General features: G+C 33.1%; 1 protein-coding gene across 1 annotated transcript in view; it reads left to right on the top strand.

Annotated features, from left to right (window-relative positions):
• The window catches only part of Sox21b, an 80112-nt gene that overhangs the window by 20229 nt on the left and 33525 nt on the right, over window positions 1-26358 (top strand). Inside the window, exon 3 of the mRNA XM_068765333.1 lies at window positions 23829-24023. Within this exon, the coding sequence (XP_068621434.1) occupies window positions 23829-24023 (195 nt within the window). The remainder of the gene's footprint in view (window positions 1-23828; window positions 24024-26358) is intronic.

Here is a 26358-nt window from a genome sequence, read left to right as displayed (position 1 = left end):
CCGGTTTAGTATTGCCCCCACCAGCGACTTCCAGCAACCTTGATTACGTCATCGGTCTACCACGTGTGGGCCCACCTACGCCGCGTCTACCTGATCGTGGACGCTACTCAAGAACCTTTCGGAATCAACAGCCTTCGCCGGTTAAATCAGCGTTATGCTCTGCTCACTGATACTTCAGAAGAAAGATTGCATAACAACACTACGATAAAGGAAGATTAAAATAGTTTGATTTAAATTTTCAGCACAACTGATCGATTTAATAAATTTATTTGATAAATAAAAATAAACTATAAATTCACTAAAATAAACCGACTTGATCAATTGTATCGAAAGAATCAAGGTACGCTGTAAATTCGTAAGATGATCTAAAAGTTGGAACGGATTTAAAATTAAAAGCAACGAAAAACAAAAATAAAAAAAAGAGAAATATTGTAAGGCGCACAAAAAAAGATGGCGCAATCAAGCGACAGAAGCTCCGCTGTGGGACACCGGCCACCAAATTAATCAGCCACGAAAAGTAAGCAAAACTCAAGCCCAGCGGAGAATTTAAAAATGTTCAGAAGAGAGGAGACAGGGGCGGAGTACGGGAAAAATAAAACGAAGCGGCCCTGCCCGCCATTCTGGCGGTGACGGCGAGAGGATTCGCCATTTTCTATTTTTTTTTCCCTCCATTTTTAACGGTGGCAGTGCGGCTTGGCGCGTAGGTACTGTTGGCAAACGTTACGTTAGTCTCCTCATTGTGCCTCGCTTATGTTGACACGTTCAAATAACATACACTAATACTGTGTTTAAAATAAACATATCAACTAACCAAACCTTTGTAGTAAGTAACAGTCAAGCGCGACATTGTCAGATACAGTAATAATAAATTTTATCATAGACTAGTGAATGCATAGATACACAGATTTGAAATATTTTTGTTTTGCTCCATTTGTAATTTGTAATGTATTAGCATTTTATACAATTTAAAGATGACATAAAATTAAATAACATTATTTAATGTTTGACAGACGCATCGCATTTAATTACTTTTTAAAAACATTTTAAAAAAATCGAGGTTATTTTATCTGTGGAACTATTCATTTATGAAAATAAAAGAAAATACAATATTTTATTTCCACATCAAGAGATTTTATCTATACAAATAAATAAAATTGTAGTTTCTGTTTGTAATATTAAAATAAAAGCATATGCTTATATGCGGTTCATTTTAAAAAAAAAATATATTTCTGTTTGTTACTTTGTTCCGGCTAATCTCCAAAATGGCTTGACCGATTTTAACGTGACTTATACTGGTAGCAAATAACATAAGGAGTAACATAAACAGAAAAATTCTTAAACAAAAAAAAACTAAATAAGGTTTTTTTTAACATTTCACGCGTACGAAGTTACGGGCACAGTTAGTCTATGATAAAACTAAAGAATACACTAACTAATAGTAAATATAAGATAATATATTTACCTATTTTAATTCTTTTGTTAAAAGCATACCAGAAAAACATGAATAACGTACATACATACATGAACATACCATAGAATTATTGTGCAATTAAAAATTCCACGACTAATTGAAAATGTATACATTAAATATAATATCATTACATATTAAGTATAAAATAAATAATTTATGATATACAAGACCAAATAAATAAAATATAGTATGTTGAAATCAAAATACTACATATGTACATATGTTTAAACAAAATAAATTAAGTATTATAAGAATTTTATAAAGTTTTTTGTCAAATAATATTATTATTCATATTTAACACAAAAAGAGATTATTTTATCTGTAAAACTAATCATTGTAAGTCTCGAAGCCGTCAAAGCAAACAGCGATTGTTCGTCGATCGAAATAAAAAGAAATCGGGCTACTGTGGGGCGGGGAATGCTCTCAGGATTTCTTTTTGCGCGCCTGTTCCACATTGTCCTCGTCAAACATCGCATCGTTTATTCATACGACAATTTTATATACCACGCGTTTTGGAGGGAACGGGACGCCGTGTAGATTACTTTTAAAATTCTATACATGTGTGTTTATCGCCACTTCGTACGGGAATTTGTTAAAATGGAAACGTGCGATCAATACGAACCGAATGCTAGGACATGTATAACAAATTATTTATTAATACTTCATTGGAATAAATACATCTCACTCTCTAATATATACAGAAGGTTGTGCTTGTACCGATAACGAGATAACTAGAATATCGAAAGCTATTTATATATATGTATGTCGCGTAAAACACGTGGAATAGGTTGCCGCTAGCGCCTTAAAGTTCTGTAGTGTGATTGTACGCATATATAATAGTTTCACTAAATATCTTAAACCTTCCATTTCTTTGTTTTATATCTATCTACTGTTTCTGATAAAGTTAATGCTGTTAGTCCTAAGGCTTTTACAGCTTCATTTCTCATGAATTCACGGAACAGAAGGGTCTGTGAACTATAAATTTTGAATCTAAAATAATGTTTACATTAAATAAATTTTATGATAATATATGCGTTCAATAGTTTTTAGTTGATCGAAATGTTTGGAATTTGGTTTGTTGACTTATTTACATAATTAATATTATAATGTACATATGAAACAATTTGTTAAATTTCGTTTAAAAGAGCAATTGTTGAGTTTTTAGCCGGCTCTTCTCAACAGATCAACGTTCTGAGTCGGCTTAACTTACTGCTAATAATGTTAAAATAATCGACAATGAAAAGTGCATGAAAATGCCTAATTTAATGAAGATTTTGGATTGAATTGTAGCTGAAACCACTGACTAATCACAACGAAGAATGTTAACCCAAGTGTTGCAAGCTGTCCCCAAGTGTTTAAACCTGATATATTGGAAATGTATAGGGGAGACCTATGCCCAGCTGTAGGCGTACTGCTGAAATGATAATAAACATATTGAAACAAGTAGTTTGTCAGAAATAAATTTGTTATTAATATTATAGCACTGTAACTGTTTATTAACTTGTCACATCTAAAACTTTATACGGCAAAGGTGTTTTATTAAATTTTCCATTTTCCATTGTTTTGAAAGGTACAAAGCTTCATCAATCAAATAGACAAAAGATCGAAATGTTATTCGGTACCTTTTGTAAATCGATTCCGGCGGGGTTAGTCGATGTTTAACTCATTTGCGCTCGCATATCCGTGTGTTCAAACACTACGGTGAATGTGTGTGACAAGTGACCGGCGTCCCGTGCAAAAGCAAACTCACACAAAGCGCGGCGCGCACAATTGAGTTGATCTATTTGTACAGATGGCAGATTTTAGTCGTAATACCTGTCGATAATGAACGGGAGCGCTTTCTTTCACCATTGTACACGGGCAGTAATGGATCGGCGCACAAAACGCGTTTTGTTCTAGAAACCAATCGCCGGCCGACAAATGTCGATGCGTCAAACAAAGCTCCAACTGCTCTCCCTATCTCGCTACCTCCGTACTTTACAGTCGATTGTTTTAGAACTCGTGTACATTTTTGTTTTAATTTTTCCATCTCTTTATCAAAATAAACCAAATACTTTGAATGCTAAATTTTTATAGTTTAGTCCCTGATTAAACACTATATGCTCTCTCGTAACTATTAAAATACAATTTCGTTCGAAATTATTGAGAACAAACGATACAATTAAAACCATAATATAAATATATGATATAAATATATAAACAAACATATTATAAATATATAAACCATAATCTTTGATCCGTGTTTAGTAATTTTTTCACTTGTTTGACTATAAATCATTAAATGTTCTCAGTGAGATAGTTATAAGGTAACAATTGTAACTAATTTTATATTTCTAAGCTTCCAATAAAGTAAATAGAAATAAAAAATAAAAATATCAATTAACGCTTATATACACACATGCATTTTTAGTTCAATTTATAAGATATTTATATTTGGTGCACAAGAGAAATCTTTACAAGTATATTCAGACTAAAAAGTCACGTATTATTTAGAATGTATTTAAGAAATATTTTTTATGTAATATTTATTTTGTAATATTAGTCCCGACTAACTTTGTATTGCCAATGGTTAAGTAAAACATTAAACTTATATAACATCTTTCAGAGTGAAATGAGAACTTTTCGATTGAAAACACTGATGCAACTATAACAATATCTTAATGATTCTTATTTAATTTTTAGTTATAGCGAAGTGTAAAGTGTCAGTTCATCTAATAAAGACCTAAATAGGAATTCTCCTTAAACTAATTTAGAAACAAAAAATTAAATATGTAATTATTTTCAATGATAATGGAAATTAATTTTCATTTATTATTTTTGTACGCATTAATATTTATATTTAGATTATTAATTGCAGTTGATTTTTTATCTATATCCCTTAAAAAATATTAAAAAATAATAATTTCTGTAAAAACAAATCTATAGAATTTCCTAGTAATCATTCCCTTTTAGATATTTAGCAATTTATTTAGATATTAACTTTAAAGTCGAAATTGTTTAAATCATTTTAAATATTTTTAGAATTAACTACGGAATAGTTTTTAAGTTTGTATATTAGCAATTCTTGATATAAATAAGTTTTAACTGGAGTTTTTGCAGAAATACCGCCTTGCAAGAAACGCACATGATTTTTTGAATTATTGCTGAAATAAAATCAATACGTAAAATCCAATAAAGCGCAGTATTTGATTCTGTATCATCTGAAGTATCTTGAGTTACATAGCATTCAAATGTGATATATACAGACCAGAAGACCACTGGAACTTTTAGCTCTTCATGTGGAAACATCAGATCTGCAAGCTTAGCGTTTTGTTCAACAAAACAGTAAACATTGAGTTCAGATGACTTTATTAAGGTAATCAGATGACACTGGATTCAGGTCGATTCCACCGGTTATATAATATGTTGGAGACCTTTATCGAGAAGTGGACGATATACAATAGGAATCATGATGATGTAACAGTATAGTCCTTAACAAAGTTTTTTGATACTTTATACAAATAAAAAATAATTTTGTTCTGATCATCGTAAGAAGCTAGATGTCGCTTTCAACCGGCTTTATAGAAAATATATGTGGGAAGTTTATCTCCAGCAGTGGAATTATTAAGTATAAAATAATTAAGAATTAAGTTTTAAAATAGGAATGTTCGTTACATGCTCCGCATCCTTCGCGGCCGTGTGTCACGCTTGTTTGTTTTCATCGCTGTCTGATGCACCAACCCTCAATAATTCTAGCCGCCAACTGTTAGGGGCGTAGCGCCGTAGTTAATATTAATTAAGGATGGGGGGTGTTGTATTGTAGTTCATGTAATTGGTTTTCATTTATAGTTTCAAAGGTGTAGCACAGGAGCGAAACCTTCGTTCGACTTCATTTTTGTTATACTGCAATATTTTTTTATTAGTTTATACTGTGCATACGGATCTATAGCAAAAGATCTAAATACATTTTAATACACGTGATTTTATTATTTAATTAAAAGAAAAAGTTTCATTGAGCAATACGTAAAAATAAAGAAAACATAACATAAATTGCATTTTTATGAACGCTATTAAAATTATCACATACGTTGATTAACAGTGATCATTAAATTCAACATATTTTTTAATGATTTAAATAAAGAATTATAAAACTAAATCATTTTCCTAAATTCTAATGTAATTGTTTTTTTTATATTATTCAATAAAATGTAGACTTTCTTATTTTATTGCTACATCATCAATATGTTATATATGACTCTGTTAGAGAGTTAATTGGCTATATATTCACTCTTATAAAATTTTACACCTAGAAGCAATCATTCTGTATAGTACGCAATAGAACAAAAACCTCCAAAACTCTTGCGTGACAATTTGACGTCAAAGCACACAAAGTTTCAGTTACCTGGCAACCCTACGCTACCCCGGTCCCATTACCCCATCTAATCATCCACGCCACGTTACATCTCGAATTACGTGATACAAACATATGTCGCCTTTGCTTTCCAATTTATACCGATTTTCATCGCCCTCTATACATAGACAGTTTTTACCGACTTCGATGTTTTTTTCATATCACCTGCCCGCCCTTTTTGTGGCAGATGCGGTAATTAAAAAACACCAACAACATCGCCATTGGCTATAATGCAAGAGAGTATCTCGCCCAATAGAAAGCACGTCTTCAGCCTATAAACCTTGTGCTTCACAAAGCTTTTTTTTTAAAACCAAACGGTATACAGTTTAAATAACTAGACATTGTAAAGCAAGGAATCTATTAAGGCAGTGTGAACGCGCCGGAATGACTGTGTGTTTTCTAAAGCTCGAACGGGAGCTTATTCCAAGCTTTTATGTCGGTGACTGAAACTGAATCGATTTAACTTCGACATTCTTTTTTTTGTTCTCTAATTTGGCGCTACTGATTATTTTGAGATATAATTGACAATCGAATGTAAAAATGAATCGATATCACTGTGAACGTTTTATATTTGAATTTAACGTTCCGTATATCGGAATATACTTTAAAAGAAGGTTCATTATATTCTTTATTAATTTTTTATAGATTAATAATCATTTTTTTCTCGTTTTTTGTGTGTTAACAGCGCTATTTTAATACGATTTTAACTGTAAAAATTTCAATACTGTCTTAACTGTAAAAAGGTGGCAATCGTATGGTATCACAGTCAAAATAAGCCTTACCATCAGACGCTTATATACAGGGTGATTGCTTATAGGAATAAAAGCTTAAAACGTGAACGTATAGATCGACAAATTTTAAAACTTTTACAACTATTTCCAATAGTTGTGTATAAAATGATTACTTTGAAATATGCTAATTTTTTTTACTCAATTCCGAAATCGAAATCAAAAGTTTGCAGGGACAGATAACAAAAAAATTATTAATTTTAATATGTAGTTATTAGATTAGAATTTTAAAATTCTAATTACTACATATATACACAAAAAAATTAAAATTTGTGTGAGCACAGTGATAGAGAACTGAGACTGAAAGATTAGTTTTTCGGAATACAATCTTATGTAATTCATACTTTGTACATTTATTACATAGGATTGCCATTACTTACGAATAAGTTTACAGAAAATAAGCAGCAGTGTCTCTATGTACCATAATGTACCACATTGCGACAGCCAATCCACCTGCCAAACTTGGCGATTATGGTATATCTCCTATAGGTATCTTTTAGGGAGCCCTATGCCTTACAGTGGGCGTCTATGAACTGAAACGACAATACTTTACCATAAACCTATAACTAGTTACCCTGTATATATATACAAACACAGTAAAAGATGTGTTATTTAAAAAGATACATTTACTTTATCATGTTCTATGGCGAACATATGTCGTGTTTTTATGATTTTGTAATACAAAATTGTGTATAGCATACATGTGTGTGTAGATATTAACACCAGAAAATCGACAAAAAACACACAATGAAAATTAGTGATCCTGAAAAAATATATTTTTTTAAAAGTAAAAATGTCTATCGTTATATTTAGGCGAAGAAACAATACTCAATTGTAGAAATATTTTATGTATATAAAAAATTAACTTAAACCACAAACTGAATAACCGTGTTTTTGGGTATTGCATTTTAATGAGGTAGATAAATCATAAATGGATTTTGGATTTGAAACAGTCTATCTTTTTTCTTTATAACTTAGTACTTAAGCCTGTATTACAGCCAAGTTACCTTACGTCTATATACAAACACTTCTAGCATTTAAATATTTGTAAAGTAAATACAATATTTTAAAACGTCATGCAAACAGAAACTAAACATACATATATAATAACCAACTATTGACAAACATAGAATTGATGTTTTATTGTTTTTTTTTTGTCAAAAACAACGAACCTCTTTTATCCATCACTATATAATATCCAAAAAAAAGTAACAATTTCAAAAATATATTAAGAAGTAAATTAGGTTAAGTAGGGAGAGGAGACTAAACGGTGTTGGTGAGTACCAATGCGTTAAAAGAAAACATCTTCAAACCTGCTACGCGGGTCGTCAGCCCCGATAGTTCCCGATCACTCTCCCAACAACGCAATTGACCCCGCACGATAAATTCTTGAAATGCTGAAAGTTAAACATTTCCTTGACAGATTTCGTGTTGATCTGTCGAAATCTATTTTTATTATTTATAGACGACACATTTGACCTCTATCTCGCCTGATCTTAAGTGATGACGAGGTATTTAATGGTACATGCTTGCCTAGGAGAAACCTATTCGCCCTTGTTTTGAACACTTCTAATTTATAATTGAAACAATAACGCCGGCACTAACGCCGTTTTTGGCTGTTCCAACTAAAGTCCTATCCTAAATTTCAATTAAACAAATATTGATCATTTTATTTACAGTTTTAATATAAAAATAAATTTTTATTAAAACCAAAGATTAATTCATATTAGTTAAGATTTCCTACGCGTATATGTTAGACTCTAACAACGACGTGATTAACCAAGTATCCTAACACGTCTAATTTGGGTTTTGACTGACATCATATATTTGATAGCTACTGACAAACATGACGCTATAACGTGGAGCGAAGTAAAGCGCGAGGCTCAAGACCGTTCGGGACGGCGACGTACTGTGGACGCCCTCTGCCCCATCTTGAGGACATAGGCATAAATGAATGATGATTGACAAATATTTTTATTTACTCTGTATATAATCATAATTATTTTATTCATTACGACAGAGATGCCCAGTGAATATCTAATGTCTTCCGACCATCTTAACATGGACGTACGTCCATCTTCAACCTAAAACCTTAAAGCGTAACAAAACCGTGTAACAAGACATGTCGTGAAGGATGGGAAGCTACGCGTGAATGTAATGTAAATGAAAGCTGTGGGAATGATAGAAAATATGAAGGATGAAAGAGTGAAGAATTAGATAGAGACAGAAGATAGATATAGAAAGATCTCTGTCTCAAAAATAAGATTGGGGAAAGAGTATTAAATTAAAAAATAATATGAAACACCTCTGGATCAATAACCTTCAGTACTTAAATACAAAACTACGTAACCACTGATTGCTACCAGAGATGACTTCGCATTGAAATTTGTCTTTCACTCTTGGCTTCATACAGCACAATAAGCCATGGAGACTATGCTCGGAATTTCTCTACTTGTTATTTTTCTCCCATGCCTTAGTGAGAATATTAAAAAAAATAGTCGAATATGTGGTGCCGATCTCGATTTTAATGCTTATAAACATATATAGCATTTTATGTAAAAAATACTATATATAAAAAGGCGTTTAAAATGTCGAAAAACAAAATCCAGGGACAAATGTTTTCGTTTGTCACCTTGAGATATATCGTCGCGTCTCTTCGGTCTTGTTATTTCACAATCGACGTCCTTTAAACACCCTGTATATAGAAAGTTGTATAAATAATATAAAAGATACTCATGTTAGCAAACAAAGAATTTATTCAAAATAATTTAAGCTAGTTTCTTTTTAAAATATCAGATCATTGCTTTGTAAAAACTATACAAATTTATAAATTCTTTATTTAAAATACTATGGATAGTATCTCTGAAGTCAAGTTAAATCTACCACGTGGCCGGATTAAATACATCAGCTCTGAGAAGAACATGTGAAGAAGTTAAGCGAGATTGTGGTCTTTTTAAAAATAATTTTAATGTCATATATAATAAACAAAGATGGAGGCGAACACTTCAATCCCGAGGTTTGCTATCTGATATAATTACCTGACATCATTTACAAAATTTAATACGCATATTAAAGGTAAATTGACGGAGAAGGTTTTTTATTTAATATTTCGAATATATGTCACTTGATTATTTTTGATTTAATTTAGGCTGTATATAATAAAAGAGCATATATACATAAATTTTTATTGCTAAACATAATTAAAAGTTGTGTTGTTGTGGCGTTTCTTTTTACTTCTTCTCCACAACTATAATACCTTACGAAGCATAGTAGAGTCAAAAATAAAAGAATTAAAATATGAATACATAATAAGTTAACGATCATTAAAAGTTCTGTTAAAATTTCCAATGTTGAATAAATGAATTTTATCTTTAATGTCATTTACACTATTATAGCCCTTTAAAGACGAATCTCCTTTTATAAATTATTTTTAAATCTAACTAGAAGCTTTATTAACATTTTTTCCGGGATCCTACTGTAAAACTGTGTACACATTCACCTTTAAAGGAATTGCTTACTCGACGAAGTCGACTCTTGTATTATTTGTATGATTATTTTGGATATCGAGCTTATTGGGTACAGTCATACTCCATTTTCTTACAGGTGACGTCATTACCTGGTACTTTGGTTATATCCTCAACCCAACGATTAGTTAATTTTGTTTCTCCTACTTCTCCGGCTGTCTTCATAACGTGATTAACATTGTAACTAAGTTTGAAAGCAACGACAGTTGCTCTCAACTCAACAAAGTTTCTAGCTGACTCTTTTCAGCAGAACTGGCTTCCGAGACAGTGGTAGCCTCTAGGACTGACAATATTGATATTTTGTATTGACTGATTATTTGAAAGCGCTTGTATCAAACTAAACAGTTTGATACAGTAAAGAATATATTAATTTTGTTATGCTCTTTGCCCACTGTAAGTTTAGTCTTAAGGTATATGTAAATAAGTCAGTTATTTTAGTTTTTAATCTATTATTGAATGTATGGAAATAATTTTAAAATCATATATATAAAATAATTATTAAACACACAACAAAGTCGAAGGCGTTTGTTGGTTTACACTGAACAAACAATTGTAGTCTCAACAGGCGAGCTAAAATTGGCTAACCCAAAAGTGAATTCAAATATTTGGTCAAAGCTAACAAAGTAGAATCTTGAGTACTTGAGATTTCTGATGTCAATGTTAATGGTTTGGTCAATGTACAGTGAGTGATATACTATCGCATTGTGCTTTTTAATATAACTATTATAGATGTGGAACATCCACTGCTGCACATGTGCTTTTGGCCACATTGTGGAAATTCTTCTCCATGCTTGCAGGTTCGCTCTGTACGCTTTGTGGACTGTCCACAGCCACTTAACTTGCTAAGTCGCTGGGTTTAATCGGCATAGCCTTATTCATGACTAGTTGAGCGACTTTACCTATATTAGCGAATTTAAAATTAAATTTTATTTCATCTGACCTTTTCTTTTATACGTAAATTTGATAAATATGAGAGCTATTAAACATTTTACCTTACTACGAGTATGTCATAATGTATACGTCAAGCATTAATAATGTCAAGACAATGGTTTGGGGATAAGGAAACGCAGACTCAACAAAAATACGCTTTTTATGTTCTAGAGTTCGGGCAACGAAACTGGCAGCGATTCTGTTTAAAGCTGCTCTTTCCCTACGGTTCTCATTATTAAGAGTCTTCTTGTTTTTCACTTCTCTTTAGGATGTAGACTGACCTATAATGCCCCCAATATCGGCTTTTATATTTCTCAACAATATTGAATCGGCATTTGAGTATTTAGTAATTTTCATATTTGAAAGTTTGAAATTAACGACACTGTCAATTTTCTTGCAAGCCTGCTGTAGTATAAAACCTTTGCAGTCGTTACAAAACTATAATTTGGATACTCGTTCTAATGGATTTTAGTCACACCAACTCTTTTCAACTTTTTCTAAATATTTTTTTGTGTGGCAGCTATATTGCTGTTTGCTGCTTTTGTGAAAATAAATTATATTTAAAAAGATCGACAGTTGAGTTTCTGGTCGCCTTTTCAGATCAGTATTCCTAACGATAGCTAATTCACGGCCTGACCGGACTGGCCTTTTCATAATTGTAAAAATAATTGACGATTCAAAACTGCCTATAAATGTATAATTGAATAAATATACTTTTAATTTAAATTAGTTTCTTTTTCTCTTTTATTAGCTTCATTACGTCAGTTTCAGTCGGAATACAAAATTGCTATGAGGTAGAAAGAGAAATTGCGGCTCAACCAAAATCTATTTCAGCTATTTGTTATGTATGAAATATGTTAAATAATAAAATTATACTAAATTTCTCGCTAACATCGTGAACCATCTAACATAAGCACTCACTTAACTCCAGTGGATACCGTAACCGCCTCTATCATTCTTTTACAAAGAAAAAACTACTTAATTAGTCTGTGATACGATTAAAAAATATACATGCTTATACATTGACTGTAATAAAGCAAATCGAGTTTAAGCTGCTAGTTGGAATGGTCAATGGACTAAAAAATACTAAAAATTTTCGAGTTATCTTTGTTTTTTCTGCGAAATGTAAATATGAGTACTACTTTTACTCTACCGTGGATTGAATGTTTTGTATTTTTTCATCTAACTGTAAAGTAAATTCGAGTTTCTACATACAAAATATCTATGCATTATATATATATATATCTTCCCTATTTGGGACAAGCTAAGAAATGCACAAGTTGGTAAGAATTTTCCTGACGAGAAACATTAATGTACAAATATTATATTTAAATATCTATATACTGTAGTATATCTTTTTCGAGCATTTTATAACTTTAATAAACTTAGTTAAAATTCCGAAAGTAATCCTCGGAAATATTTTGATCTTTAGTTATCCAAAAAAATAGTTCACGTGGTATTAAGTACTTACAAATGACTTTAAAAATCCACATGATCTATATAGTATTCAAGTAAAAAAATAGTGTCTTCCTTGTGTCTTAGTTTACCCACGTCCCTTAGGTAACAAGCCTTTCAATAAGTAAGGCTTCGTTTTTAAAATTGCCAAAACATTCGTCCGTACTTTCTAGATTGATTATTTCAAGAGGTCAATGTGAACATGGTTTTCTAATTTATTGTCACCTCATTCGTTAAACGACGTGTGACAATGTTTAGCCGCTATTTTATTAAAGTAATTTTACTATAAAGACATTAATAAATCGTTTACCACCTTAAAAATGTATAGAAAATTTTCTCCGCTTTACTTGTAGAGGATCTACGGTCGTAGCGCTACGCCGTAGCAAAGCTACGTCATGTTAAATATACGTTAGGGTAAATATTGGTGCGAGCGAGCTTTATGTGGGCATGGTGTTGGCTGGATCCAGCTTATCGCGGCCTCGCAGGCCGGCGCGGGGCGCACAGTGAAAATACTTGTGTTTACGTATTGTCGCTCGCGAGCTTTTTGTCCCGTTGTTTAATTAGCGAGCGGGCTTTTCGCCATCGTCGCAACACTCGGCCTCCCCGGCTAGTGTTGGAAACTGCGCCATTGTCCCAGTACGTGAGCTGTCGTTTTTATTTGTCAATGCCTATTTCTATTTGTCAATGCCTATTTCTATTATTTCGCCGTGAATTGAATGTTTATTGTTCTGGTTGTTTGTCGTTATTCTGTTGTGAGTATATACAATACGTTAACTATGTGCGAGTTTGTGTTCGCTGATTAGTTTGATTTTCAGCCGGAAGTTAATTTTTTTCCTTTGAATACATTTAATAGTTTCCTTGGTAGTATTTATTCGTGAATTGATTGTAATTACATTAATACTTTTTATTGTAGCTTTGGTAACACTTATTTACAGGCTGATTGGTTGAAGTTGTAAAAGCTTTGAGAATGTACACCCTATCGAGAAATAAATGGTTTCAGAAATAATAAATCGTTATTATTTCAAATGCGTAAAAAGCATTTTCATAATTCGAATTGATACGTATTATAATTAAATATTGTTTACTATCTCTGCAGACTTTATACTGCCAGAAGTTAATGGCCTGGCGCATTATAATGGAAAAAAACTAATGCAATGTATTTCAGTGTGATTTTATATACTTTCACATTATACAGTGTGACTCGAAATAAATGTTAAAGCTATAAGCTTAGTGCTGTCATATAGCCTGTCCCTTTTAATCTTATACACATGTATCCAATCATTTTGTATATCAAATATACAGTATGACTCATTTAAGTTAAAATACAATTTTAGGAAGATCTTTGTTGATTATTAAAAACTGTCAGATTTTGTTGTGTACTTATATAGTTACAAACACTCGTAACTTTGAGTTAAAAGATCTTACTATATGGTCAACTTGATTTAAGTTTTAATTGATTGCGCTCTTCTGACATTCTTCTTATGACCACTTTTAAGTTATCTTCTATTGCCCATATATATAATTACTTGTAATTTATATCTAAAGATACATTTTGGAGTGGTACTTTTATTCGATGCCAGGTTTTGTAATTCAAAACACTGGAAAGAGCTTAGATGAAAATAAATGAATCACCTCCTTGCAAAAGTGAAGGCTTCTTTTAATCGCTTTTATATGAAAAGAGAAGTAATTATTCAATTAACTACAAGACTTTCTTCATTTACAACTGAAATAAGAATAATGAAACAGCTTTTAGCTATTTAGCTTTAACCGTTATTTAAAAGTATCTGGTTTTCTTTAACACAGTGAAAATAACCTGCTATATTTGAGGGACCATGCGATTTGCGCTATCTTTTTACTTATAAAACGTTACTCAATTTTTTCTCTACATTTTATTATAAAAATATGAGGAATAGCCATGATAAAGCAATGAAAAGAGAAGATAATAAATTATCTGTAATTTTATAAAAATGTAAACTACAAAAATTTGTAAAATTTAAATAGTATCGAAAAACTGTCATGATGTAGTAAACTGTGATCTAGAAACGAATAAGAGAGAAGGAAGGTGATGCACAGGATACGATTTGAATGTGAAGAAAGATAGAGATTGTGAAGTATAAAAGGATATTGTTGTATAAGAGATTGTCAAGGATGAAAGGATAAAGTGAAATAAAAATATAAAATGAAAATTATACTTATCCGAATTGTAATATCCATGCCTCATACAGGCAGGGGGGAACGAGAGATTCCTGAAAACGGGGGCAATCAAAAATATGAGAAAGATAGTGAGAATATTTGACGGAACATAAAAATCTCTTTGTGTAATAAGTAAAACATTTTATACACGAGCAATGAATAGGTTCTGATATTACAGTCCAACATGTTTACTGATGCTTGTAAATTGTAGCGGTATTAGAAAATATCTCCTTCATAAATGGAAGAATACTCTTCATAATCAAAGATCGCGTAGTTTCTTCTTTCTTCTTCTTTTCAGCCGATGGATACCTAGGCCGCGTCTACCGGCTTGTGGTCGCCATACGAGAACCTTTTGGTTCCAAAGCCTTTCGGTTGCACGAGCGATGTACCCTGCTTGCTGATACTTCAAACAAGCAATTCATCAAGATACGCCAGTGATCTTGGTTCTTTTGCGGGTCTCTACATTGATGATTCCATCTCGCAGAAACTCCGAACATAGCCCTGTCCCATTGCTGGCTGGGTCACCTAGAGAACTACGCGATCTTTGATTATGAAGAGTATTCCTCCATATAGGAAGAAGATATAACATATTTTCTAATACCGCTACGATGTACAAACTCATCTGTAAATAAACATGGTGGACCGTAACATCAGAACCTTTTATTTTTCGTATATCAAACGTTTTACTTATTACTCAAAGAGATTTCAATGTACCATCAGATATTTTTGTTATGAAGCCCGTTTAAAGTGACCACATCTCAGATCCATATATCATCAGGCGCTGTTGATTGTTTTTACACTATTAATAGTAGAATTAGAAATAGTATAACATGAATAGATAATAAATTCTTATATAAGTAATACTTAAATCTAACATAAGTTGATTAGTAACTTATAAGTGACACAAAAACAAACAAGCTGTAGTACCATCATGCTAAATGTCATCTATTAGACGAAAAAGTGGCATTAAAGTAGATAATTAAGAAATAAAAAACTGTCTACGAGGGACTACAATGTCTCTGCCGTTTTAGGGTACAGGTGTGTGGTGTCTATAAAGAAAGTAATAATAATGATAAAAAAAAACTTTTCTAATCAGTTCCTATGTTAAAAATTCTTTCTCGACTACGCATCGCAGTTTGTACTCCGCAAACTAACTAAAATTTTAGGAAATCATTACCGAAATATTTTTACCTATAAATTATATACATAGCATCTACACCAGTCGAAAATATTTCTCAAGGTTCTTTGTGGAGGTGTTTTATTCTACTAATCAAGTAATAATCAACAGTCATGTACAGATAGAAAATAAATTTGAATTTCGAAATCTAAAGCTTTAATAGATAAATGTCTGAATATCAAACGATTGTAACTCTAACATTGATATTTCTGCTACATATTGGACTTTCTACCCCATAAGCAGATTTCATACAATAATTATTAAACATGTACACATAGAAATTCTAATTTTATTTTAAAATCGTAAGCGTCAAAAAATAAACGCCCGAATATCAAACGATTGTAGATTTAATATCGATGTCTCGCCTACGCATCGAAGTTTGCACGGGAGCCCGAAAAGGAACCAGCTAAGATTTAATAAAATCATGACCTAAATACTTTCTTACCATTTCAATTTTCCGGACGAAAGGGTGGAGCGCCTTCAGCGTGCCGTCTTTGTTCCCCCCACTCCCCGCGGCCCTTTATTCCCCTTCAGCCCCCTCCGCCCGCCCATTGTCGCACGGCACACAAGCTTTCAGAGTAATGAAGAGCATTTTCGTCCGATTCTGAACACAATGGCCGTTTTAATACAACGCAGAGAGGAAACTCTTTGTAGTGTCGCGCATTGTGTGCTACGCGAGTGTGTTACATACGGCCCCTTGTTTTTTGTCTCGCTCTTTGTCTGTGCGATTGTCGTTAACAAAGATACCTATGTAAAGTAAGACGTCGCTGCTCCGTAACTCGCCGATTCGCTATTTTTAATCTGTAATCGCCTCCACTTAGCCGAATGACGTTTGTCGTACAAAAACTTCGTAGAGGGTGTGCTACGAATTATGTTTTGTTTAAACGAAAACACCTATAAGGTTCTTTATAAATTGATAATGCGAACTATATATCGGTTCGATAATTGGTGAAAGAACTATGCTAGCTCACTGGATGTAATTATACGGAATCAAATCTACTACATTTGACCACCCACACAGTGGATTGACGAAGCTGTTAAGGTAGTCACGAAGACGCTGGATGTCGCTTTTTACCAGTCTTATTGAAAATAAATAGGCGGTAGATACTATCCAACTGATGCCTACGGCTAAAATGATAGTAGAGTGTTTTTTTGAAAGGCTCCCGCTATGGGGACCTTTCATACAACCCCGATGAAAGTGACTCATAGATGAAACTAGATAAATCCAATTACATCATTATTATGTTTAGTGTAATGATGTACAGTGTTTTTCTAACATAGACAAAAACAACTAACAACGGAATGAAAAGTTTTTAAGAAGCCTTTGTCGGGAGACAAGTTAAAACGATTTAACGATGCAACAAGAAAAGAATTTTTTTTATTATTTATTTATTAACACTATCCTTAAACAATTAATGAAACTATTACATAGATTTCATTTACATTTCGGTTATAGTTATTATATTAAAATAACAATCTAATATTTCTCCAATACGTTAGAGAACAAAAGAAGAATTATATCTCGCTGGAATTGTAACAATGGAACACTAAATACAATTTTGTAATAAATTTAACGAAATTTAATATTTATTATACTTTCAACATCTTTATTTAAGGCCTCGCAAGTAAATTAGGCATCTATTTATAAAATTTAAATACGGTACATCTACGAGTATAGGTGTTATTTTAATATCTGTTTCAACAAACTTTGTAACGCCGGAAGTTATCTGCCTATAGTATTCCATTGCATGTTCCCCGCGTTTAAGGTGGCAGGACGTAGAGTGCGCCTAGGCTTAGATCTCCTTTAAAGTTGCGGAATTGAAGGGCTCCCGGGAGAGCTTGGCCCGGGCCGCTACTTACTGTTTTATTAGATTGGAAGGCCGCCGAGCTTTCAGATCGCTGACAACTTTATGGTGTGATTAAGTCCAGGGCCTGGGCTGTTTCTCGTTGATAATACCAGCTAAGCGATACAAAAATGCCCGAAGAGGCGAAACCTCGACCTGGTCGATAGCTCTCATCAGGGTTACTTTACTACCACTTTGGAAGGCATTATCATTGGGAGAGAAGTAGCAGAAGAAACTCCAACAATGCTTCTATTTAATATAAATCGCTCTAAACTTCCGCTATGTGAATATATAGTCTTCAAGTCGTCATGTCTGGGTCATAATTTTCAATAGTTATTAAAATTTCAGAATTTTTTTAACTATTTGCAAAAACTTATTCTTTTTTGTCATAACAATAACAAAGTAATAGGAAACTTATTTAAAAATACGAATTAAATAGGTAAGTCGAGGAAAATTAGGGTATTCTTTTAAATTATTCGTATAATATGTGTAATGTGTTTCACTCAAAAACAGAAAGGCGAGATTCATGATAATTGCAGTGAGATTATAATGAAGATCGAAGTATAAACAGTAAAATGAATAAAGATAAAATTCCAAAACAGAACTTACTTTTCGTGATTTTTTAAACCCGTTTTATTAAGTCGGGTGATAAGATACCAATAGTATTTATAGAATAAAAATATATAAATTGATTCAATAAATAAAATAGTGTTTAAATATGTAAAGAGTACTGTGGCAACATTTTATACCTACTTACGTTACTATGGAGCGATCGCTCAATGTTGCCCGCGTCGCATTGTTTAATGAAGAGGCGGGCCGTAGGAAATAATTATTGTAGAGTGGCAACACTTTGTAGTGCCGGCACGTGTCGCCGGCGAACTCGATCGGCGATTGTTAATTAAATTTGGAATAACGGCCCATAGAGTGGCGCTGTAAAAAGTGTCCGAGGACATAATTTGACGTGCTACGAACATAAAGGGTGTTTTTATATCCGTCACATCGGATACGATTTCTTAATTGAGTCTCAGAAAACTAATTGGATTCCTCATTCATTATTTATCAGATTTAAGTTCGATATACAAGAAACGACATTTTAAGGTCGTTGGAAGACACTGGATGTCAAATTTATGGGCCTATGACCAACAGTGGACATGACTGAAATTGAGATTGGGGGGCTGTTTTGGAATTGGGACCATTACTGACTAGCCCAGCATAGGACATCCTCCCACATATTAAACAGACGACCTTATTAAGATCATCGGAAGAATCTGGACGCAGGCATTCTATTGGAGATCTAAGAAAGAGCTTACCCTGATACCACAGAAGTCGGTTTTGAGGTGAACACCACATACCGACACGAGCAACGTTTTGTTTATCTACAAGATAAACTGACAGAAGGTCCTAATGAAAATCAATTGCCGGACGTATGCCCTACAGTGGATATACGGATTAAATTATGATGATGATGATATAGTGGTGGAACAATCCGGTAGACCACATCAGTGGTGATTAAACACATCGGTATGAGCGTCGACTATAGGCCACAGGTGAAGGCGCACATGTGGCTCTTATCGACACTGAGCCCGTCTTGTTCTTTAATGCATTTGTGATGAGAATGTTTTACATTACAAGCGGATATTACTTACGTGAATTAAGACAGTGTTTGTTTTTATTTCGATATTTTCATATGTTAACTTTTATTTTTATAAATGAAAAATTTGACACAAAGTTATTGGTTTGTTTTATATATATTGCAAGTTTTAGAATATTACAATAAATGTTATATTTTGATATGACATCAAACATCGTGATACGAAGTATGATGTTCATTTAATTTAATTATAATAAACTGTAATTGCAAAGATATTTTAAAATTTCTTGGTCTAAAGACGACGCTCGGCTGTGGTTACGGTATTGTAGAAGACGAGCACCGTACCGAAGTGTTTAAAGTTAGCAAAGATACATCACTACTCGTAAAAACATTGCCACAATCGAAAAATGTCGATCTGTGTAACAGAGATCCCTGTATCATCACAAACTCATGCGTTAACATCACAATAACTCGGAGCATTGTCATCCAAAAAACAAAAGGCATAGGGAAAAATTCTTAGCTCCTTGTCCTCCTTAGGCTGGCTGCAGTGTCGACATTGTACAACACAATGCGCACAAAACCTGCGACTTGGAGCGACAGCCGAGCACTGTACTCTATTGTTGGAATACGGGAAATCGCGAAGCTACACGCATTGTTGCATGAAAGGCCCGTGTATGTTTTAGTACGGTGCTTGTGTTATGTAAATGGCGTTTTGTTACGGGATATATAATTAGTTTGGTTTATTGATTGCTGAATAGATTCATTTAAATGGTAATACGAATGCAACTGGAGCATCGACGTCGACGTTGTTTTGTAAATGTTCTTCTCTCCTGATTGACAGTGGATTCGCTTCGGTCTCGGAATGATTTGTTATAACGCGGCAACTGAAGTGAATAACAAAATGAATGAATTGTAAACAAATGTATTGAGTAGTAAGTAACAATGCAGCTTATTGGTTAAGAAATATAATGATGGTCGCGGGTACAATTTTAATTATATATCTGTGCTACTATTTATAACCATAGATAATATCTTAAAAAGAAAAAAAATATATGAGCGGTCTTATCGCTCGAAGCGATCTCTACCAGACAACCTTTGTATGGAGATAAGAGACGTGAAGGAGAGGGCAGTTTGGGGTGTACATATATACAACTACATACATTACTATATACATATATATAAGGTATAAGATAAATACAAATAAATAACAAACAATACCAGTTTTTACCAACTTATTAAATGCTGACAGCGATTTAGAGCATTTTAATGGTTCTGGTAGCTCATTCCATAACATAACAGCGACAACAGTAGAAGATTTCTCCATAAACATAGTAGAATAAGGAGGCATAGTCAATTTTAAATGCGCAGATGATCTAAGCAACTTATTATGTGAGTCAGGTAAGATAAAAAATCACACTTATTTATGAACGGTAAAAGATAACATAGTAGGGAGGACGGTATGTAGCCACAGAGACAGAGTGATACTTGCGATCGTAGATCTCGAAGTAGATTCCCGAAGTACAATCTTTTATAATTCACACTCTGGGCATTAATAATATTGATATATAAATATATTGCCACTGATCACAAACATTCCAGAATATGGGCAGCAACGTCCTCTGAGTTAGTATTATAGTTAATGCGCAAACTAGCCAAACCGCCTGCGTGGTAATTATTGTATATCCCACCATTGATATCCTTGGAAGAGGCCTATACCTGGCAATCGGCGTCTAACGGCTGAAAAGAAGAAGTACAACAGATTATCTGTCAAAAATAACCTAAACATCTTGGAGAATTTCCTAAGACTACCACAATTTCTTATTCTAAGTGGCATTTTGTTTTATATTTTAAAACTAATGCTAGGGAAAGTTATTTTAAAATTATCATTATTGGTCGAAGGCTGCATTAGCTTTCCGCGGTGTACGTGGTTTAGTTCTGAGAGTATAAAAAGTGTTGTGTACACGAGACAAGATCGCGGCACTGCCTAGAAACATTTCAGTTCCCATCGCGCGGCCTGACAAAGGGTCCTCCCCAAAGTATCGACGGAATAATGAGAATCCGGGAAAAACTTGTGTAGCGAGATGAAAAGCGCAAATTCGTCATTAGGAAACGCTTTCCGCCATTGTTGTTGCCGTCCCGTTCCATCCAACCGCCGCACCGTAAGTTGAAGCGAGAGCACCGTCCCGTCGGATTGTTCCTTTCAATGTTGGTGACATTGTTTTCGCTTTTGTGAGCGCCTGAATCAGGATTGTCTTGTTTCAATGGACGGTGGGGCCCATCCTCGGTATCGATGGGATGAATAAAGCCTTCCTATAAATGGGGGGAGACAAAGGGTTGGTCTCTTGAATTGAGCTAGGCTGGTCGCCGGGGCTTTCGATTATATTGTATCGATTCAGCCATTGTGCTCGCAATGAGGGATGGTTAAAACAAATTACTTCACTCTTTTTTTCTTAACGGTATTATAGTTCACGACTATAGCATTCGCTTGCGAATAACTCATGGATTGCATCGCAAGATATTCGTATTTAATATTCTGACACGGACATAGAAAATCTACTGGATGATCGGTTATAAATGAAAAATATTTAAAGGGGTCGATGTATACCTAACTTGTTGTCAATGTAACATACACCATATCCAAAAATCAATGGTGGTTTTCAAAATTAAACACATTTAAAACACATTAAAATTAAAAATGATCAGTCGTATTTCAATAGACAAATTTAATATATTTCACAGTAATCACTTTAGAGAGGGTGATTAAAAATTAAAGTTATTTTAAGCTATACGAAGCTTTTAAACCTATAAACAATAATTTTTTTTGTGGCCTCGTTTTCGGGGTCTTTCGTTCAACCTATGGGTGAACATGGTTTTTGTTTACATAATATTATGTTATTTTCATTTTCATACTTACCATTCTTTCTTCTCAATGTCTTTTATTCCTTTCCATACATCGCCTAACTTCCTTCTCTTTCCGTCTAGAGTTCTACAATTTATTAACTAAGGTGATCAGGTGCATCACAGGTCACAAATGCATCAGGGACTTTCCCTGAGTTTGAACTTATGTTACTCGGGGAAACCCCCTCCCTCGTGATCTTTTGGACCAGAACCGTCTCCAACTCAATTTGATGAAGCTAATTCCTCGTCACTGAAGTCGTCGTGTCTTCTATATACCTTTCCATTCGCCAAGCGTATTCAGTCTGATCTATCGCTTCTTAAATAAAATATGACGTCTCTCTTTAAGCATGCGTCCTTCACCAACCTATCCACCTTGTACATGTCGGTTAAACAGCCTCATCAGCTTGTATCAGCCACACTTTCAAAACAAAATACAATGGGAGAATCTTTACGTACTCGACTAACACTGTAACATACCGTATTGTAAATCACGTAATTGTTTGAAAATTGATTATTCCCGGTGCCATTTTTTGTACACCTAATTAATAATATACAGTTTTTTTTTTATTTATAGCCGCCATTTATTCGCGAATCACTCTTTTAATTATGTTATGTGGATTTTATAGATGGCATTTGGCATGATGATATAGCCTGTTTGTTTGTTTTTTTTTTTGTTTCACTTATATATATCTTATTGATTTAAACTTAAATTAAAATTCTTATCTTTTTATGTAATACTATTTTTACTTTCATTTATATATTATTTAAAGATAATAGTGGTGGATATATATGTATCAACGCACCGACGGCAAAATGAAAATTATCACTTGAATCGCCGGAGCGTTCAACTCTTTTAAGACATTGTTACAGTGCTAGTCCAATTGAAAAAAATCAAGGAAACTGTGCTGTATCGGAAATTTGTTATGATCACTGAAGTAATATTAGATTGCTGACGACATACTTATCAAAAACACTTCTGAAGCTATTTCTCCGATACATACATAATTTTTAATATAACACAAATACAAATATATGAAAACGCTTTAACTAAGCGAATGTATAAAAAATCAATAGATTCATAAGAAAAAATTATTTAAATATAATACAGACAGTATTACTACATATTAAAATTAATTATTGTTTACTATCTTTCGCTATAGACATTGTATTGCCATAAGAAATTAGCCTATCGCATTCCAATAGATTTTCAGAGAGATTACTTTGTACATGGTTTTTAAAACATATATATATATATATATATATATATATATATATATATATATATATATATATATAAATATATGTATCTATATTTGTATATGTCTTGTCTATACGAGTATGTACACGTTAACTACCCGTTATATTTATCCTTTTACAATTTGCATACTGTGGTTTTCTGGAAGAAATTGTCTCGTGTGATAAGACCGCCCGTTGTACTTTTATCTTTACTATTATGCAACTATGTATATGTATATAAATCTTTAAAGCTCTTAGACCTATAAGTAATAGAACAGGTGAATAAAGGAACAGATTATTGTTGTTGATTCTAATTTCTTCTTTCTTCAAGGTGCTGAATGGAAATTGCTGTCGGAAGATGAGAAAAGGCCGTTCATAGATGAGGCGAAGCGACTTAGAGCCATGCATATGAAAGAACATCCCGACTACAAGTACAGGCCGCGGAGGAAGCCGAAGACACTAAGGAAGGAGGGATACCCTTACTCCATTCCCTACCCAAGTGTACCCATGGATGCCCTCAGAGCTGGTAAGTCAAACATTCTGTAACTATATACTTTTTAATATGCATTTCATCCTTGATGCAAACATCTCTTAAAACTAATACGCTAGCTGAGTTGGCGGGTTAAAAGCATATTTATTAATAATACGTAAGAAAAGGACCAATATTTAGCCACTTCCACACATGCAGTGGTAGTCGTGCAACAAATGCACCGCCCGCCAGCCCGCTGATAAATGCGTATGCGGAAAACAACGCGAATCACAAAACCGCCAAATCACTTAACACGTGTTTCATCCCTCCACGACGCATCTTCAGGAGTTATGTTACACCGATTAGTGCCAAACACAGAGACTCTGTGGCTAAATATTGGTCCTTTTCTTACTTAAGATGGACTTCCGCAAGGTAACGCCTGATTCCATTAAATATTAATGATAATACATACGGAGTAATTCACTTACTAGTTAGATTGAATATTGTCACGGAATTTAAGTCAACGGAGTAAAAAGCCTTTGAAAGAGACGTTTGCCTTGCAATGGACGACTAGTAGCTGACTTGTTGATAATATGAATTACTGTCTAGATTGTAAAGAAGTTTAAAATCCAATCACTGTATAAAGGATTTTATATGATAGTAAAACACGAGAACAAATTGCTCTATTTCTGTATTAAAGATATTGTGAGAGACTACAAAGAATCTGCAGGAGCCAAAGAGCTAGATGGTCATCGTTTTCACAGTGTTGTAAACAATAGCAGATGAACTTTCTTTGGTATTTTTTTAAATCTAACTAGAAAAAATGTTTTAAAACCTATGTTTTAAAACGTTCAATAAGATTTCTTTTAAAAGTTCCAATTTTGAATAATCGAATATATACTTTTTTTAATATGAAGACTTGAGTAGCAGCGTCTTCTGTATACTATAATACTATACTGCAATCACTAACCCGCTTGCCAAGCGTGGCGATTATAATATCAGGGGGACCGGAAAGTAATGTCGTTTCTGTCGACATATTAAACAGAAAGCAGATTGTTTTTACCTTATATTAATGAAGATAAATATATTGTTAGAAATAAAAACTTGTTAAACATGTAGTCGTGTGAATTTGACTTAAAGCAATATTACTTTCCGGTCCACCTAATATATAGTTTTTCATGTTTAGCGTCAATATTTTATTACTCCATGCAATATTAACAACACATAATTAAGCCTCACATGACACGAGTAGTCGGACATGTTTGTTTTCGGCAAAACGCTCCCTCGATCCGCTATTATGCGCTGTAAAACACTTTCCGCCGTAATATCAAGTTACGTATTATCGTCGGCTATATCGCTGCCATGTTACAAATGAGCCTTAATGAACTCAATTTTGAATTAAGAATGCATTTTAATTTTTTATTTTTAAGCCGTCTTAGAGGCCATGTGTTTTTTTTTTTAATTTTCAACGGTTACAACTCTTTGATGTTATAATTTATTCAAAGAACATTTAACAATGAGAGATAATGATACATTTAATTTGCTCTAATGTTAAATTACTCGAAAAATTATACGTGTTCATTATAAATGAAGTTGCTATTAATGTGGTTTGGCTAGCTTACTCTAGTCGGGTATATTTTTTAATAATCATTGCGCGTTTTTCGACTTTTAATGAACTTCTTTTTTTTTCTTTTTCTTCATTTTTACTATAGATCTTTTGTTTATTAGGTTCTTGTAGGTATGACTCACGGAACGTATTGATAATAATATATTTTGAGACAAAACATAAATTAATCTGTTTTGCCGTTGCCTCTGGTTAAAAAAATCAATTATAAAACTTTTTGTATCTGTGATTAAATAAGATCAATGAAAGCTATTTAGTTATATTGTAAAAACAGAATGTATTTCGCCGGATAATTATGACATACAAGTAGAACGATCAACTTGTTTTTCATTTGTATTAAAATGTATTATAGAGTATGTGTACATTTATGAATTATGGATATATATCAATTATAATAAAGATGATAAAGGCAGTAGTATTTATGTTTAATTAAAAACAAAAATTAAAGTGAGTTGACAGAGATTAGAGGAGTAAGACTTGCGATTATAGGTCGCGGGTCCGTTTCGTAAGTGCACAAGAGTGTGAATTATATAAGATTTTATTGGTGCAAATAATTGACGAAACCACGACGCACACTCCTAGCTCCGAAGCTTAGACCTAACTTCCGCATCGTTACTAATGAATCACTCGGCCTCTCTCTCTCTCTTTCTCTCTATCTTTCTGTCTCTTTCTTTCTCTCTCTCTTTATATATATGTCACATAAATTTTTTCCTAAAACTATTATTATTTGGTAGAGTATACCATACAAAATTGAAAGCAAATGACAGC

The sequence above is a fragment of the Battus philenor genome, unplaced genomic scaffold, assembly GCF_028537555.1.
Source record: "Battus philenor isolate CCGP_79_NKW_IND1 unplaced genomic scaffold, ilBatPhil1.0.hap1 SCAF_2, whole genome shotgun sequence".
Taxonomy (NCBI): domain Eukaryota; kingdom Metazoa; phylum Arthropoda; class Insecta; order Lepidoptera; family Papilionidae; genus Battus; species Battus philenor.
This window is presented reverse-complemented; position numbering and strand designations above follow the sequence as displayed.